This window comes from Lycium barbarum, chromosome 7, assembly GCF_019175385.1.
Source record: "Lycium barbarum isolate Lr01 chromosome 7, ASM1917538v2, whole genome shotgun sequence".
Lineage (NCBI taxonomy): Eukaryota > Viridiplantae > Streptophyta > Magnoliopsida > Solanales > Solanaceae > Lycium > Lycium barbarum.
Window position 1 is genome coordinate 101,538,095 of NC_083343.1, and position 20,326 is coordinate 101,558,420.

Below are 20,326 nucleotides of genomic sequence, written 5' to 3' on the forward strand. Positions count from 1 at the left end.
TGTTTAAGAAATATTAACTTGCATTAGGCCTATATACACAAGAATACAATGAAATATATCAGAAACTGTTTCATAAAAAATGCAGAGTGGATAAATACATTGAAATACACCACAAAGTTGTTTTCATTGAACAATAAATATAAATATGGGAGGCTGAATTAAAAAATAGTCATGATAGAAATTAGTTAAGTCATTGATGAAAAAACACTGCAATTTGTAAACTGGAATACATTGAAATACACCAGAAGTATTCCAGTTCACCTGGAATAATTTGTCAAATTGCAGAGTGGGTATATACATTGGAATATATTGAGATACACCAGAAACTGTTTTCATTAAATGATAAATAAAAATATAGGAGGCTTAAGCAAAAAATAGTCGTGAAAGAAATTAGTTAAGTCATTGATGAAAAATCACTGCAATTTGTCAATTCTTAACAAAACAACACAACAAAATGTAAAAAATTGGTCAGCAAAACAATACTGTGAAAAATGATTCAACATTAAAACCTAGTGGACTAATTAACAACTACTGTGTCGACCGCGTTGTAATCTATGGCAGGCCTAATTGGTCTTGGCGGCAGTTCATTGTCACTGAAGGCATTCAAATCAGCCTTTTGCCATCCGTATTCCCATAGTAATGCCCTCTATCTATTACGTAGTGATTCTGCATTAATTTCAGATGGAACGCCCCGTCCAGAACAACAGTATTCAGCAAATGCGGCAATATACACACCACAATCCCTGAAAAATGAAAAAAAAAATGATTATTGGTTGAGAATTTTGAAAAAAAAAATGGAACTATGATGTTGAAATACATACATGTTGCCAGAGGCTTGTTGTGGCAAGTCGTTCACATACATGACATCAAAGTCATCAGTCTGTTGTTTGCCCTTGTATGATGGGTGGTTAATCCAATCGATGCCTTTTTTTCTCGTAAAACCCAGACAAATGTAGATGATGTGGCAATAGGGTAGCTATCTTGTGTATTGCTCTTCTAACAACAGCATCATGACCAGCAGCTCGGTATGAGTTGTAGATTTACAGACGCCTGCACGTAAAAGAATAGTACATCAGCTCGGTTAACAGGTTGTTTAATGAATTTAAAAAAAAAAGTAGGAATACCTGTTAGTGAATGGCACTACAATCAAGATCCAGTGATTTTTCTCTTTGATGTTGACAGGGATGAGTACACAATCAACTGTATGCCATGGCACATTAGCCAACATCCTATGCCCGTTAATGTACTCGCATATTTCGTTCTACGAACTGGCAACACTACTGGTCCCCTCCGGATTAGCATATGCACGATGAATTTCGTCAATTTTGGAGAAGAGCATACAGTTAACGGTTGTGAATTTGAAACTGTTATCCTTGTCGTACTTGCCTTTCTTCCGCAAGTAGTAAAAAATGACATCAATATGCTGGTAAAAAAAAATGAAATAAGTTTAATGCATATTGGTAAATTAAATTTCATACGGACCTTGTGTGATAGAAAAACTAAAAACTGTTACAGAGAAATATGCAGTTTGAATGAAGAAATACATAGAAATACGAGGAGATATAGAGAAATACATAAAAGGAATATAGAGAAATATGCTTTAAAAAACAGATAGATAAACAACTGTAAAATTAAGGAATAAAAAGGAAATGGGAAATATAGCACCTCATCATTCCAAGACTGGCCATTCATCGATAAGAGATAGAACCAGTTTTTGTCATCAACATGTAACACACCAAAATTGAAGCCAAAGTTGATGTCATCTGGATCCAAAGCTTGCTTATTCTTTTTGTAACAACTTTCCTTACCCTTTCTAAATACCAACAATCAGTTATTTTCAACGTAAACAGTTTACTTTGCTGAATGAATATATAAATTAAAAAGGTAAATACGTTCAAACTTACTTTTTATCATGCCTTAGAAGCAGATCCTGTTCGAGCCAATTTCGGTATTGTTGAATAAGCGAAGTATTTCGCGGGCCATTAATTGGATCTTCAACAAATGGATGCTTCTTTTTAAAAATGGAAGGTGTGGGGTCTTGAACAGAAGCTTCTGCAGAGCCGTAATCGGTCATGTAAGGTGAATAGAAGTATTTACTAGGTTTGACTATCCTAGTTGGAATAACATCTGGTTGAGCAATTACAACTTCCACATTAATCACTGCCTCTTGTATTCCTTTGTCAGCAGACATTACTGGCATAACAAATCCTTTGTGACCCGTTTGATGAAACATAGAGAATCCTGACGAACCTATTTGGCTTGGTAACATTTCGTCAGGGATCAACCATTGTGACCTAGTAATGTTGTCATCGAACCTGGGTGCGGTCTCTAAAATTGAATGATCAGTGATGTCCTCGGCTTGTATTCCCGCACCTGCTTCTGGTACACGAGTTTCTAGAGGCAACTTAACGAGCATCTCTGCGACCATTCCCAAAAACAGATTTAATATATGTTAAATATAGCAGTATCTTGAAAGATCTATAAGATTGAATGTAAAATTTACCTCTGTTGAGTTGAAAGATCCTTCATCCGCCCGACTAATCTCTTCAGTTGAAGCTTTACGTGTATCTGCGCTTAAATTTCCGTCGGTCACTACAATATCCGGAACCTCCTCATGTAACATTGGTGCGACACCCTTTGGAATAAGAAAAAATCAAAATTTAAAACAAAATCATAACATAAAAATATAAGGTTGGAAAATTACTAAATACACAGAAATACAGTCAGGATTAGACTAATTTTGTGGGGGTAGAAATACATAGAAATACAGTGACATTCAATAAAACAGAGAAGTTTATCAGTGAAATACAAACAAAACGCCATAAAAATACAAGAAGTTTATAAAATAGAAAATACCGAGGAAAACATAACTTTAAAATTATAGACTGGAACATGGCAACCATATACTTTTTTGTGCATACAATGCACAACAACATAACTTTAAAAGATGGATTTCACGTCACAAACTCATTTTACCTTATTTGACTAATCATCATGTTTCGGTGGAGATGTTTGAATGGTAGAATCATGACGTAAGTTTTCTTCAGGCGTTAATTGTAGCCCAGCATCAGTTTGATGTACCAACGCCTCACTATCGGCCGCCTTCACATGAAAAAAATGAATTAATATTAATTTTATTTCGCTATAAGGATCTAAAATGTTTGTTCAATTCCCATTTCACACATTTACCTTTTCCACAGAATTGTTCCCCTTGATTGCTTCAAATAACTTCTTGAAGTTGTCATCTATGAAAGTTCGAAGATTGGACAACTCAGTGCCAATACTTGTGAACTCACCAACGAAGTAATATTTAAACAAAAACAGTATTTCAATTTGTTAATAAACAGTAAATTAAATACACCAAAAAGATTTTTGTTTCGTAACTAAAATCACTTACTGATTCCTTGAAAACTTGAAAATCTTTCCTTAGAAATTGCATTTCATCTTTCATAGAGGCAGTAGGGACATCACGTAGGACTAGGGTGTTTTGGGGTCGATTCATTTGTTCATTCAACTTTGGTGAAGCAGACTTCTGTAAAATAGGCTTTTGAGCAACCTTTTGATCCTTGTGACTCTTCTTCAAAGTTGTCTGTGGTTCGGTGTGGATTTGTTGTTTCTTTGATGTGGAAGCTGTTGCAGGAAGTTGTTTGCGTCTCTTTGAAAGTGGAGAATCTGTCTAATTCGTCCGTTGTTGCTGTTTACCCTTAGAAAGGTGGGGAGGAGTAGTATTGAAATCATCATACTCATCCACTGGCATATCTGTGACTTGGGTACCTTCATGGGCATCAACTAAGACATTTTTGTCTACTGTATCTTAACAGACAACAACATCGGGCAATTGGAGGCTCTCCAACCCACTGCTAGTAGGGATTGTATTTGCAAATGTACAGCTCTGAGGAAGAAACAAATAAATATTTAATTAGTGTGTTATAAAACTAGTCACACTTACATTATGAATAATGAAATACAGGGAAATATTATGAAATGTACAACCCAAAATAGTTACATTGTGATAAAGGAAATACACAGAAATATAATGAAATGTAAAAAATCAGGAAAAAAACCACCAGAAAGCAAAAATACGACAAGTAGATCAGTGGAGTACAAATAAAATCAGTAAGGCATAATTGCAAAATAAAATAAGTTAGAGTGTTCGAATATTACCAACTGTTTGCCGTCTCTAAAAATGCCTTCCATCAAAATATTGTATTTTGGCTGACTGTCAATGGACCTCCAATTCAACATTCTTGGAATGGAATTTCCGGATTTAAGAGCGAGATACGATGGAACTCTTGAACAACACTCATAAAGCCAAACTTGCATAGCCAGTGGCATCCCATGGATCCTATAATATTGTGTTGTGGCAGAATACTTCTTGCTGATGCTTCTAATCAACTCGGTAAAAGCTTCTTTGCCCTATGGATAATCTACATACCTTCCATCCTCAACCACTTCAAAATGAACCCTTGGTATATTCGTTTTCCTAGGCTCACCGCAAAAGATGTATGTATTTATAAAAAACAGAATTGCAAACTTAACAGCGTCCTCATCATTATCTCCCCAACACTTATTCTTAAAGCAATCAATCAACTCCAATATTTTTACTTTACTCCTAGTTCCACCAAAATAATCATCCATAATTCTCTTCGGTTTTTCCTCATCGTATGTAAATTGACCTTCATCGGCTACACAATTTAGCCCGCTCATAAGGGCAAATTCTCTCATGGTAAATCGCAATACGGTACCATTTATATCAATTGTAAAGCAATCAGAAGTGCTCTCCTTGAGCTCTCTTACCATGAAGCACCTAAAAATCTGTGCTTGAACCTCCAGGTGCTGCATTCCGAGGAATTTCCCAAATATTGTCTTGGAAAAGATCTCTAACTGTGGAACAGTTAGCTTACTCTTGAGATCTTTGAACACCTCGATATTCGTGTACCGTTGCATCGATGGAGCCTCTTCAGGATGTCTCTTAAAATAGAATTTAGTTTCCTAAAATAAAAATGCAACACTAAGTTAAGACAGAAACAATTGTATAAAACATAGACACAGACAACAAAATTAACACATATATATATATATACAACAAAAACATACACAAAATTTTTTTTTGCATAAGACAACTAACACAACTTTTAAAATAAATAAGTACAAAATAGTAAACATACGTACTTGTGAAATATATAGAAATATAATGAAATACAGTTAACTACGAACACAGCTACCACAGTTATGTTGTATATAATATAAACTACAGTTGATACACATATACATTTTATTAAATACACAAAATTATACTGAATTGCTTACCAATTATGTTGAAATATACAGAAATATAGTGAAATACAAAACAACAAAATCGAAAAAATTCATCAATACCTGTTCATCCTCTTCCAGATCTACATCTTTAACAACCTTTTGACCCTTAACGTCGGAAAAAGGCTAGGTTACTTTTCTCTTATTTTGTTGAGCAACGTTAGAACCTTTTTTGACTGGTACATCATCTTTTCGCTTGCTCGGTTTTGCAACTTTAGTTGGTTGAAGTTGACGCATCCTTGATGGGTCATGAATCTTCTTGCTTCTTCTCTCAGCAACAATTTTAGCAGATTCTCCTGCAATTGCAAGTTGTTGTTGTGAAAATCCCAAAGAGAAACTAGGATCATCATAAACATCAGGACTACCTCAAGTATTCCTGCTTGGAGTATCTCTTTCCGCCATTAAAATGGAGAATTAGATCTTGTTTTAAACACTCTAACAATGGCTGAAAACAGAAAAAAAAGGAATGAAAAGAAACAAAGAAAACGATGAAATATAAGAATAAATATAGAGAAATACAACAAAGAAAGTAAAAAAATTCTAATAAATTATCAAAATTCGTTACCTATACTGTGTGGGTAACAATTAAGGAAGATGGAATCGTGCTAATAATGATGATAGATAATGAGCGTATAATACGGTTGAAAATATTGAAGATGGGAGAGAAATTAATTTGAAAAGAGAAGAGATTGGGAGTTATTGGGAAACATGGGTCGTAAGTTTAGGGGAAATACAGACGGCTTGTAGATCAGTTACAACTGGTAATTTTGAAATTAATTTAAGCTACTAAAAATAAATAAAATAAAAGGTAGCTATTATTAATAAATAAGTCTTAGAGGTAGTTATGTCCAGTAAATTTTCCATAATCCAAAGTGTTTGGCTCGTGCGCAGCACCGACATACGCCGTCTAGTTTAATAAAGAAAATCAAAATAAGGTCCGACTTTATCTTAAGGCAAGTAAATAAATAGCCTTTAGGCCTCAACATATTAAGGCCTAAAAAATTATCCATGCTATATATAAATTTCGCATTATTATGTATAATGTTGTCTTTTAGATTAAATAAACTGTCAAATTAATCTAAGATTTCGCCCCCCCCCCCCCCCCCCCGCAAACCACACCCCCCCAACACACACAAAAAAAAAAAAACAAATTATATTGAGCTGCACGTGCCTTCGGCAAAACTCATTCATAAATGACATAATCTCTTTTTCCAAGTTCTCTCCTTTTCAAGTGCCTGTAAAAACTCACAATTAACACCTCACTTCTATGTTCAATCACAAACTTTGCTAAAATAAAGAAGAAATTGTCTAATATTAGAGTTTTACTTAATTAGGTACTTTTGTATCCTTAATCATATTTTAATATATAAGTGGAAAGCCCAAAAGTGAAAAGTTATATTATCATAATGCCCATAAATTGTTGAACGACTTTTTTGCCCTCAAATAAAGCATTATTTTAAGAACATTTACGTTCAAAAATGTAATTATATATTCTTAAACATAAGTCATTACAAATAAACAGGTTAATAGCCTGTTTGGCTAAGCTTATAAAAACAGCTTATTCAAAAAAATACTTTTTTCAAAATTACTTTTTAAAAAAGTACTTTTGGCTAAAAACAGTTTGTGTTTGACTAATTAATTTAAAAAATACATTTGAACAACAATTAGTATTTGATCAAGTTTTTAAAAAGTGCTTCTAAGCATATTTTTCTCAAAAGTACTTTTAAAAAAGTGCTTTTGGACAAAAACTATTTTTTTTAGCTTATTTCTGATACTCTCCAAAAACACTTATTTTCTCCCAAAAGCTTGGTCAAACACCTCACTTTTTTTGAAATAAACACTTATTGAAAAAATAAATGCTTTTAGAGGAAAAATAAACTTGGTCAAACAGGCTATAATTCAGTTCAATAACAGTATCGGATTGTGGGGGAGTTGTATGGCCATAGCAAATGAAAAGGCAAATTGTTGACCTTGTGTAGTCACTTACTACAATCTTTTACTGCTGTCTTTTGACTCATTTGAATTGTTTTCACAGTTGAAGTGTTCTTCGTTTCAACTTTCACCTTGTACATTCATATATGTTAGCTTTCTCTCTTCCATCTATTTGTGAAAAATTAAGGGGACTATAAACTAAATTTAAAAATTCTTCTGATTCCATTATGAATCTATCAAATCAGGTAAATTTATCTTTGTTACTTTCCATATTATCTTTATTAAATCCATAGCTTTTTTTAAGAAGGCAGTACTTGCAATACTATGTCGCCATCTTATTTAATTTTGGGGACGACTTTCACGGATCGGGCTCCTCTCCATTTCCCCCAAATTCTAGCTTAGATTAAAGACACATGACATATGTTATAATTAATAGTTAAGATTTAATTGCATAAAGAAGGACCTTAACCATAGTTCAAATAATTAATAAATTATCCATAAATATACTAAAGTCTTTTGTCTCTCTTCCTAAAGATTTTTTCCTACCCAGTGTCTATCTCCTCCTTATCAGTTTACCCGATTTTGAGTTAATCTTTTATCTCTATATATTGAATTATTTATGTAGCTTTTTTCTTTTGAAAAACCAACAAAAAATCTTCGTTGAGCATGCCAGTTTCTGAAAAAAAAGTCATCCATTTGAACACCACTTTTCTATCTGGAAAACTCTTCTTTTCTTTTGGTTATTAGTATTACAATATGCAGTCTAACGGGAAAGTTCATGATTTGTCTATTAACTTTTCCATTGTTTTCCTTGTTTTATATATTTTATTTATGACCGGAAGATAGATACTAGAGTATAAGTTATCAATTCAAAAAATAAAATAAAAAAATTGGAAGATAAATACTGTTATGGTAAAAAAGATAGGAAGTGAGCAAAGTTATTAATATATTTATGGATAAGATAATATGTTGCTATGATTGTGGGATTACTAAAATTTTTGGAAGCAAATATATGAAATATTAATTATCTAAATTTAGGAAGAGAGAGAAAAGACTTTAGTATATTTATGGACAATTCGCTAATTATTTGAACTATAGTTAAGGTCATTCTTTAGTCAATTAAATCATAACCATTTATTAGAACCTATGTCATGTGTTTTTAATCTAAACTAGAACGTGAGAAAAATGTAGAGAAGAGAAATGGAGAGGAGCCCAATCCGACTTTCACATATATGGTCAATGATACGTCAAATATTCATTTTTCTCCAGTGATATAAGTAGTTGATGTCAACAAAATAAAGTGAAAATTGAAAGAAAAAAAAAAAAAGCTCGGCCATTGCCGAATTCTATTTACAATTTTCATCAGTTCAACAAAGAAAATAGTCTCCGTCTCAATTTATGTGATATAGTTTGACTTGGCACGGAGTTTAAGAAATAAAGGGAGATATTTGAATCTTGTAATCTAAAATGAGCTAAATATATTTATGTGGTTATAGATCATCTCGTTAAACGTAAAATGTAAAGTTTAAAGTTAAATTATTGTCAAATAAAAAAATGTATCATTCTTTTTGGGACAGACTAAAAAGAAAAGTATATAACATAAATTGGGACAAAAAGAGTAATACTACTTCTGAAAAGACGTTCTTGGATGTGGTCTTCCAGCAACTTCGGGGGGCAATTCCCACATACACGGCAGGTATGAGCATACAAAAAAAGTGGAAGTGAATTAAATTATTGGGATATGCAATAATAATTTTATAAAATTTCTTGATTTGTTGTTATGTAAACTATTTTTTTTTTAGTTTATGAAAAATTCTTATATGATTTTAAATTTTTGTTGCTGAAGTAGCGCCCTCCTGGTTCTTTTTCTTTTGATGGTAAATTTTTCTAAAAGCCTTTTGTTGCTGTTAATTTTCACCGTCTGTATTTTACTTTTAACCCAAGTTAGTTTATAAAAAAAAAGTCCGTAAAAGGTTCATAAGAACCAAACAAATTTAATTACTTAGAAACTATCTTAAAGTTTGACCTTTTAGGTATGAGTGGACCCAGATGTCATATATAATTTTTTTTTTTTGGTTAAACTATGTTAAAGTTTGACTCCAAGATCAGTTTTTGTCATGACCCAATTTGATAAGTCGTGAAGGCACTAACTCCCACAAAGTTAGAAAGACATCCACAACCCGTGGGCATAAGCTATGTGTGAAGTTTTGATGATTGACAAAGTGAACCTACAATGCAAAGAAACCAGGTCTAGATACATGGTCCAAACAAAGTATTTAAACATAGCTAGACAGATGCTTGAGGTTTAGAAGATGTTCCAAAACACAGTGATATGCAAAGCATAGGATGAATAGAACAGGTCCACAGACATGTTCCAGTGCAAAGAAGCATCAAAGAAAAATGCAGACACATGAACACAGTTGATCAACATATGTGTGTCAAGGCAAGACAAGTGAAATGGTGAAATCTGAAAGCACAAGGTAAATGGAACTGGTCAAAACACATGTTCCATCACAGAAAAAAAAAATGTTGACAAGTACCAGTTCATTGAGATGAAGATGACTTAGTCCCAGAGCAGTTTAGTAGAAGAATAGAACAAGCATGGAAACATGTTCTATCATAAAGAATCATCAGGTGCAGTTGATGAATGAATCAAACGAGAAGAGATCATGAGGAGAAGAGGTGATGATGACTCACACTCAGAAGTATATTGTTCAAGTAAAGAGAGTAGTAGACAAAGCAAACCAGGTCTTCAAACCTGTTCAAATATAAGGCAAGAACATAATCAAAGTCACAGAGTGAGATAAGGCTGAAGACATGATTTCTTTAAGTAAGGAATAAATCTGAATGAGGAAGGTGAGATAAGGCTGAAGACATGATTTCTTTAAGTAAGGAATAAATCTGAATGAAGAAGTAGAGCACAGACACAGAGCAAAGACATGATACATGAAACAGGTTTGTCAATACGTTCCATCATCCACCACAAAAGCAGACACAAGATAGAGTTGAAGGAATGAATGAGAAGGGGATGATGAAACAGGTTTGTCAACATGTTCCATCTCAGAAACTGCAGAGATTCAGAGGCAGACGAACCAGTTGGATGAAACAGGTTCGTGAACATGTTCCAGCACAAGTCCTACAACAACTAGGATTTATAGTTTTATGGTAAACACTTGGCAGTCAAGTATGCAGATTTCCTTGCCATATTTGTCGGGATTAGGATGAATTCTACACGGACAAGAAGCAGACTCAACAAGCAAAAAATCTAAATACAACACAAAACCTAACATCTCATGGGCCTACTCAAACAGTTTTTTTGTTTGCCGACCTGCTGTGCACTCAATGTTATAAATATCCAAGTCTTACCAAGAAGAAGGTTTGTGCACCCACAAAGACATAATTCAGAATATTGAGCGATCAAAAGATATATCAAGAATATTCAAGAATTTAGGCGTGCGTCCCTAGTAAAAGAAGAGGATTAAAGAAGCTGTCAAATAGAGTTTATATTTTACAGTTCTTAAGTCTAGAATTTTGTATTAGGTTGGGCTATCGAGTTGTACTTTATCCCCTTTCATAGAAGCATATAGGTAGTACAAAAACATTATAAATTCAACTTCAAGTTGGGAATCAACTTGAAGGTTGCTTGTTGGTCAGAGGTTGATTAGAGATGTAGGAATTAGATGTTAGTTTTAGGTTGCAAGAGTTTTGTAACATGAATTTGCAGAGGCTCACTATTGTGGTGGAGTTTGGAGAAAATTCTACAGAGGTATAGGTTATGATTTTTATCGTCTTTGTGAGCTAGGTGGTTGCCACGTAAAACTCATCATGTCTTTTACTTTCCTGTTCATTATTATTGTGCAAACACATACGTAGAACATGTAGATAAACGTGTTCTATCCTTAGGTGAAAATTAGGTATTGATCAGGATAAACACTTAGGTTGTGCAACTCCAACAAGTGGTATCAGAGTGGGTTCTCTTTGAAGAGGCGAATACCTTAAAAGAAGATGATGATGAATGCTGCACCACTTACAGAATACTGTGAGGGACAATCAATTCGAAGGCCTTCATTGTTCAGTGGACAATACTATCAATAGTGGGAGGCTTGTATGGAGGACTACCTATGGGCAGTTGATTACAAGTTATGGGATAGGGTTATTGAGGGACCTAAATATCCCATAAAGAAGGGAGAAGATTGAACATATTTAAAGAAAAAAATGCTCAATTTGATGAAAAGGATTACAAGATGTTCGAAAAGAATGCAAAGGCCAAGAACACGTTAATCTGTGGGCTTGGACCGACGAGTACAATAGTATCTCTGGATACACAATAGCTAAGCAAATTTGGGATGACTTGAAGACTGCCTATGAAGGAACAAGTCAAGTAAGAAAGCTTAGGAAGGCCATGCTCTCCACTGATTATGAAAATTTCACGATAAAGTCTGGATAGACAATTGCTGAGATGTTCACTCGATACACCTCTATTGTGAATGAGTTGACCTCACTTGAAAAGGTCATCTCCACTGAGGATTTTGTAGACAGAATATTGCGAACCCCGCAAAAGTCCTTCAAGATGAAAGTCACGACTACCAGGGAAGCAAAAGACATAGAGGAGACGTCTCTAGATAAACTAGTGGGAAATCTAAAGACTTGTGAGATAGACATGGAGAATGCTACAATAATAGAACCAAGTTTAGAAAGATCTTTAGCACTCAAAGGCACAGATAAAGAGGATGAAGATGACATGGCCCTGATTACAAGAAATTCCTAAAAAGAGAAAATCAATGGAGAAAAGGCAACACTTCCGAGGGAATGAGAAATTTTGATAAAATCAAAACAGATCGATGTTTCAAGTGTGAAAAAACTGATAACATGATCAAAGACTGTCCACTATGGGAAGTTGAATGGAAAAGAGAGAGTCAAAAAAGGAGAACAAAGAGCAGGCAAGCAAGAACAAGGAAACCTCAAAAGCGATAGTAGCTGCCTGGGGTTCAGATGACGACTCTGATAAAGAGATTGATCACACTGCTCTCACAGCTGCTGATCATTCAGAATCAGACACATAGGATGACATCAAGGTAATCACCAAAAGGGTTGAGCTCTAGGGTGAATTTACTAGCTTACAGGATCAACTGTTGAATTGCGAAGCCTTCAAAGACATACTAAAAGGGAGAATTCACCATTGAAAGAACATGTTGCTCAACTTGGTTCATCAGTCCTGGCTCTTCAATCTGATGTCATTAAACTGACATCAAACCAGGAGAGTGTGGGTTGAGTATTGAGCCAAATGAGGTTGATATTGAACTGCAAAAGGTAAAAAGGGAGCTACATCTGGAGAAAAAAATATCTAGAGGCCTCAGAGCAAAGCTGCTTAGAGCAGAACATGATCTTGAAAGGACAAATCTTTGGACTCAAGATTCTCAATTGCTCTCAAGTCTCCCCAGTCAAACGCACTTTATAACTAGTGAACTGGGATTTGACAGAATGGCCAAACAAGAATTGTTAGGAGAATAATTGTGTATTCTATGTGGGAAGCTTGGACATTGCAAAATTAAGTGTACAGTGAACATGAGCTACAAGGAGAGAAATTTGAAGATTGCAACTACAAGCACCAAGCCAATCAAGAAGGGTGCAACTGTTGTTGGAAACAGGTTCACTTAGGATTTTCCTGAATGGACAAAGAAAGAGCTAATCCATTCAATGGTTAAATGAAAAGGACCCAAGCTTGCCTGGGTGCCTAAAACTAACCCTTGAATGCTTTTGCAGGTAAGAGGAGCAGAAGAGCAAGCTATATGACTTATGAATTGTGCTTGCTCAAGTCATAAAAGGAATTAAAAAATTAATTCTGCCCACACTCAGAATAAGGAAAAGAAGGATGTTGCAAAAGAAAGTTCATCAGGTCCAGTTAAACAAGAAGGCAACTAGACAGGGGGACCCTCGGATGAAACAAGTAGATGAACCCGGTTCACCATTCAAACACCAGCAAAACATTCTAAGAAAGACTTCAAGTCAAAATTAGAGGTGAAGAAAACACCTCCTATGTAGAAAGAATAATGCACAAAGACAGGGGGAACATCTGATGTAGCCACTATGGAACCAATCAAGGTCATGACACTTACAAGGAAAGATTAATGGTCATGGATGAAAGACTTAGGAGTCATACCAACAAGCTTTAAGTGATGAGATAATATGAAAGGCAAGAGCTGGAATAAGGAAGAAAACAATTGTCCATAAGAGCAAATTGGAGGATCAACAGAATTGCGATTACTTCTGCGTACATCAAACATGTTTAAAAAGCTATTCCTCAAAATAAAAGAAGATGGTCAATCAGAGCATGTATTGTCCACTCCTGAGAATAAGGGCTGAAATTTCAGATCACAAAGGAAGCAAAACTGGAAGGCAGAATCCTTGGAAAAGGAAAAACATGTGGTTAGGTTTTGTACCATGCTTAGCATTTAATACGGCCAAAACTTAGGAGTATAGCATGTCCATTCGTTTGGAAATAGAAATACATGTCAATACTGCTAGATCTCTAGCTTAGCTCAAGGTAGCTAATAACATTGAAGAACTCTCCTCAAATAACTTATAAAAGAAAGAATAGTGTTAATGTTGGGAATGATTAAAGCTGCACATGGGTTCTTCAAAATCTGTCTAGGAAGGTTGTCTTAGACTTTGTGGTTCTTCAAGTAATCAAAATATTTTACTCAGTCTTGTACATTTGGTTGTATGTCCTATACCATGATAGGTTCATGATCTTTTTAAAGTCTAACATTATGACTGTCACAAATGAAAGCCCAAGATAGAGTTGCAGGAATGAACGAGAAAGGGATAATCAAATAGGTTTGTGAACATGTTCCATCTCAGACAGTGCAGAGATTCAAAGGTAGACGAACCAGTTGGATGAAACAGGTTCGTGAAAATGTTCCAGCACAAGTCCTACAACAACTAGGATTTATAGTTTTATGGTAAAGACTTGGCAGTCAAGTATGCAGATTTCCTTGCCATATTTGTTGGGATTAGTAAGAGTTCTACATGGACAAGAAGCAAGCTCAACAAGGTAATAATCTAAATACAACACAAACCCTAACATCTTGTTGGCCTACTTGAAGAGGGTTTTGTGTTTGCCGACCTGCTGTGCACTCAATGTTATAAATATCCAAGAAGAAGGTATGCACATCCGCAAAGAGAGAATTCAGAATATTGAGCAATCAAATTAAGAATATTCAAGAATCCAGGCGTGCGTCCCTAGTACAAGAAGAAGATTGAAGAAGCTGTCAAATAGAGTTTATATTTTACAGTTCTTGAGTCTAGAATTTTGTATTGGGTTGGGCTATCGAGTTGTACTTTATCCCCTTTCATAGAAGCATATAGTTAGTACAAAAACATTATAAATTCAACTTCAAGTTAGGAATCAACTTGAAGGTCGCTTGATGGTCATAGGTTGACTAGATAGATAGGAATTAGATCTTAGTTCCTAGGTTGCAAGAGCTTTGTAAGTTGAATTTGCAGAGTCTCATTATTGCAGTGGAGTTTGGGGAAAATCCTATAGAGGTGTAGGTTGTGGTTTTTGTCGCCTTTGTGAGCCGAGTGGTTTCCACGTAAAAATCATCTCTTCCTTCACTTTCCTATTCATTATTATTGTGCAAACACGTACGTAGAACAAGTAGAGAAACGTGTTCTACCCTTGGGAGAAAATTAGGTATTGATCAGGATATACTCTTAGGTCGTGGAACTCCAACACAACTCAAATTAACGAGAAAGATAGATTCAAACATGCGGAAATAACATACAAGTAAATTTCAAGTATTTAAAGCTTTATTATCATAGATTACGACATATCCCAAGACTGGTGTCACTAGTACAAGATCTTGCTAAGATAGAATAATACAACGTCTGGGTATAACTTGAAACTGTGTATGTATAGAAAGACAGAAAAAAGGACAGATAAGAATCCAGTGCTACAGATTCGCTAGTAGCTCACCCCGAAGTCTCGAAATGGCCTCCTCAACGATAGGTGAAGTCTCGAACGGTACTCGTACCAGGGTCAGAATCTGCACACAAAAAGGGTGCAACAAGTGTTAAGTGAGTACGGGAAACAACATGTACTCAGCAGCATCGTCGACCGACTTTAAGGAAAACGGAGACGAGGGTTGGCCTTGGAATACCACTTCGACACTTAACCACTATTAGTCCACTATAATAATGATCACAATAAGCACCATAATCATGGGTTACAAGCCTAAGTGTAAAACATCTAAATCCTCAGTCCATCAAGTATTCAAGAGCATCTTAAAACAATCAAAACGACAATTCAAATAAGTCATAAAATCAAGGAAGCCAATAAAATATCATGATACGCAAATGATAGGAAATGCAAGGCCTTTTCCATCACCCGGTGTCACGACCCACCCGCTGAGTCGTGACGAGTGCCTGACCTCTATTGGCGAAGCATCCCTATACTTGTACCTAAACATCGCCGAACCATGCTGACTCATACAAGAACAACATCTAGAACTATGCATCAAGAACTATCCACCATCTGTGCATATATATATATATATATATATATATATATATATATATATATAGGGCCCCATCGTACCTATATATATATACATCTCAAAAATGGCATACCAAAATAGACTGCAGCTCTGGATCAAGTGGAGCGCACTGACTGTCGCTGAGTGGAAGTCCCACCTGAACCTGCGGGCATGAATGCAGCCCCCCGAGCAATAGGGGAGTCAGTACGGAAAATGTACCGAGTATGTAAGACATAAGAACAATAGGTATATTAGATCATGAAAGACATCTGGAACATGAAAGCAAATCTCAATATCTCAATGCATTTGTGGCTGAACATCTAGAAATATCTGTATAACTAAAGGTGCCTCGAAGGCGTATGATATGCATAGGTCATAATATAACTGTTAGTGCTGTGGAACGTACAACTCGATCCATATCCCATAAGTCAGTGCCGAGGAACGTATGGCCCGATCTAATATCATATGTTAGTGCCGAGGAATGTACGACCCGATCCATATATCATCATCATCACTGTGCACTAGCTGATTAGGTGGTAATGCGTATATAACACCTATCCCTTTCCCCATACCCCATATACATATCATATACGTGTATATAACGCCTTCTATTCAAGGGTCAATATGCATATGTAATATAAATGCAATGCATAAGTACAATCAGTAACTAAAACTCTCGGAGTGACATAAGGTCGTACTACCTCTGATGAACATCTTTTGAGCTGACATCATCAATATACAAAGTCTCCGGACCCAAGAACAGAAGGAACAATCATAAAAGAGGTATAGGAATATCAAAGACTAAGGTACTCCTAACACCTCTAAGAGTAGAGTAATATGGAAGCTCGTTTACTCGTTTGTTCGTTCATATCATAAGATCATGCCAAAATGAAAGAAAGGATAACCTTAACATACCTTATTCTCCTTTCAAGCTAGCTATGCTACTATCCCAAGCTTGACAAATCTACACACAAGACCAAGTACCAATTATTAGACTAGAACGTACTTATATACCAACCTTAATCTAGTTTGCGACTTTACGCAATTCGGGCAGCATCTCCTTTATAAACTTAATAATCCTTCAATTCCAATTCAACCAAACCATCAACAACAACATCAACAATAACAATATCAATTCCTACTTATCAAAATATAATCAATTCTACTCCAAATCTTCTCCCAAAACAACCTCTTATCTCAACTTAACCCTTATTCACTCATCACATTCATAACTATATTTCCTAAATTTAAACCCACTAAAATTCTTGATAATCAACTCAGTAATGAAGCTAAGAATCATATACATACCTTGAAGGGACTATAATACCAAGAATCAACTTCAACTCCAACTTCCAAGCTTCGTAACTTCTATGAAACCCTAGTAACGCCTTCTTCTTCACTAGCTCGGGTTTTATAGGGTTCGGATCTACTAAAACTCCTCCAATATGATGAGAAAAGTAGAGAGGAAATATGTTAGGATTTTCTCTAGTTGGGAATGAAAAATATGAGAAATAAAATATGAGGCTACATATATATAAGTGGAACTAGAAAGTTCCAGTGGTGCGGTTTGACGAGCGGGTCGACGGCCCGTCGACTTGCACCGTCAATCAGCCACCTGGAGAATCAGAGATGGCAGCGTATCGATGGCCTGGATTGACGCCACCGTCGACACGTCAACGGGTCGTCACAGGGGACTGGTTTCTTGCTAGTTCCCTGAGTCTGTCTAACTCGTGTCGATTCGGTTCGTTTAGCTTCTAATCCTATTTTATTATAACGAACGCATACTTATACTTTGGTACACGCGAGGTAAGACACTTAATATCTCAAAAACTCGAGTACAGATCTCCATACTAATGATATAAACCACCAATAAGCCAAAGACTTCCTTGTGACGAAAACGGGAGGTGTAACATTCTTCCCCCCTTAGAAACATTCGTCCTCGAATGTTCATACAAGTCATGGGCTATAAAAATTTTGGCAGAGTCTTTCCTGTAAATGTACCAATCCAACCTGTATATAGCAACCCAAAATAATGCCACATAGGGCCACATGCTAAAATATACAACATCATGGCCTAACATGACCAATCATAATAACTATAAATAAAATTAATACCTGGGGGTGATGATGTCTCAAATTGTGCATCCTGGAACAATGGAAACAAATACGGGTACTTAGTCTTCATCTCCTCCTCATCCTTAGTCCGCAATCGACGAACGTGTCTATCTAGTATAGCCACTGGAGTCTCTTCGTATGATAACTGCTCGATCACCTGGATATCATCTACCGGTATAATTCTCGAAGGATCTCCTATACACTTACGAAGCATGGATACATAGAACACTGGGTGCACAAACTCCAGATCAGGAGGTAGCTGTAGCTCATATGCTACCTTACCCACTATACGGATAATTCTATATGTCCCGATGTATCGAGGGGTCAACTTATCCTTTTTGCCAAATCTTGCCAATCCTTTCATAGGTGAGACTTTTAGGAAGACCGAATCGCCTACCTCAAACTCTAACTTGCGCTGCTGACTATCTGCGTAGGATTTATGTCGACTCTGTGCCACTAGTAACCTTTCTTGAATTACTTGCACTTTGTCAACTGCTTGTTGTATTAAGTCGGGGCCTACTAGCTGGTTTTGTCCAACATCAAACCATCCTATAGGTGATCTACATCTTCACCGTATAAAGCCTCATAAGGAGCCATCTGGATACTGGAATGGTAATTGTTATTATAGGCAAACTCAATAAAAGGCAAATGATCATCCCAGCTACCTTGGAAGTCAATCACACAAGCTCTCAGCATGTCCTCAAGTGTCTTTATAGTATGCTCCGTTGTTCATCTGTCTGCGGATGAAGTGCAGTACTAAGACTCACCTGAGTCCCTAATCCATTCTGAAAAGATCTCCGAAATTTAACTGTAAATTGTGCTCCCCTATCTGAAATAATGGCTATAGGAACACCAAGGAGTTGTACAATCTCTCTAAGATAGAGCTTCACATAATCCTCAGTTGAATAAGTAGTTCTGATAAGCAGGAATTGGGTTGACTTTGTAAGCCTATCAACTATGACCCATATCGAATCATACTTCCACTGAGTATGGGGAAAACCTGTAATGAAATCCATATTGATGACTTTCCATTTCCATATTGGGATCTCCATAGCCGATAATAAACCTACGGGCTTCTGGTGCTCTTGACTTGCTGATAATTTGGACACTGAGCAACAAATTCTGCTATATCTCTCTTCATACCATCCCACCAATAAACTTCCTTGAGATCATGGTACATTTTTGTTGTGCCCGAATGAATAGAATAGCGAGAATGATGGGCTTCCCCCATAACTTGCTGACAAAGCCCTGCAACATTAGGAACGCATAATCTACCTCAATACCTGAGTACTCCATCCCCTGCAATCACAAAGGGTGTCTTTTCTTTCTGAGGTGCCATATCTCGGTAATGGACTAAAATAGGCTCTTCGTACTGACGCTCCTTTATTTTAGCTAGCAAGGATGACACAGCTGTGTCCTGCACAGTAACTCCTATATCACCTGAATCTAGCAACCGAACTCCAAGGCTAGCTAACTGACGAATTTCGCGGACTATCTCCCTTTTCTCTGGCTGCACATATGACATGCGACCCATGGATTTATGACTAAGAGCATCGGCTGCTATATTAGCCTTTCCAGGATAGTACAGAATATCAACATCATAATCTTTCAACAACTCTAACCATCGCCTCTGACGCAAGTTCAAGTCCTTCTACTTAAAGATGTACTGGAGGCTCTTGTGATCAGTATAAATATCAATATGAACACCGTATAAGTAGTGTCTCCACATCTTGATGGCATGGATCGCTACAGCTAACTCAAGATCATGGGTTGGATAATTCTTCTCACGCTTCTTCAGCAGTCTGGAGGCATAAGCAACAACCCTACCGTGTTGCATTAATACACAACTCAACCCAATACCTGAAGCATCACAATATATCACATAGCCATCCGTTCCCTGTGGAAGAGTCAAGACGGGTGCTGAGGGAAACTTGTCCTTCAATATCTAAAAACTCTGCTCCCATGCATCCGTCTACTAGAACTTAGCTGATTTCTGAGTCAGCTTGGTCAATGGGATTGAAAGAGAAGAAAATCCTTCCACGAACCTTCTATAATATCCTGCTAGACCCAAGAAACTACGTATCTCTGTTAGTGTTATGGGCCTTGGCCAATTCTTCACAGCTTCAATCTTTTGAGTATCCACCCTAACACCTTTATCTGAAATAATGTGACCAAGAAAACCCACAGAGTTCTACCAGAACTCGCACTTGGAAAACTTCGCATATAACTCTCAATCTCGAAGAACTCTAAGCGCCGCACGTAGATGATTTGTATATTCAGCCTCTTATAAAGAATAAACAAGAATGTCATCTATAAACACGATCATGAATAGATCTAGGAAGGGTCTGAATTGTTACGACCCGAATCGTGGGCCATGATGGGTACCCAGAGCTGACTACCGAGCACCATTTATCATGTTGACTATC

At 36.2% G+C, this 20,326-nt stretch overlaps 1 protein-coding gene across 1 annotated transcript; it reads right to left on the minus strand.

Moving 5' to 3' along the window:
• Positions 1-1,261: 1,261 nt before the first annotated feature.
• Positions 1,262-11,317, minus strand: LOC132601665 (uncharacterized). Its single transcript, XM_060314739.1, has 13 exons — positions 11,280-11,317; positions 9,946-10,006; positions 9,606-9,715; positions 5,452-5,653; positions 4,436-4,992; positions 4,165-4,345; positions 3,824-3,892; positions 3,398-3,676; positions 3,190-3,291; positions 2,504-2,635; positions 1,905-2,416; positions 1,666-1,813; positions 1,262-1,423 (listed from the first exon to the last, which is right to left on the minus strand). The coding sequence occupies exons 1-13, from the start codon at positions 11,315-11,317 to the stop codon at positions 1,262-1,264; spliced, it is 2,553 nt and encodes an 850-aa protein (XP_060170722.1).
• Positions 11,318-20,326: the final 9,009 nt, after the last annotated feature.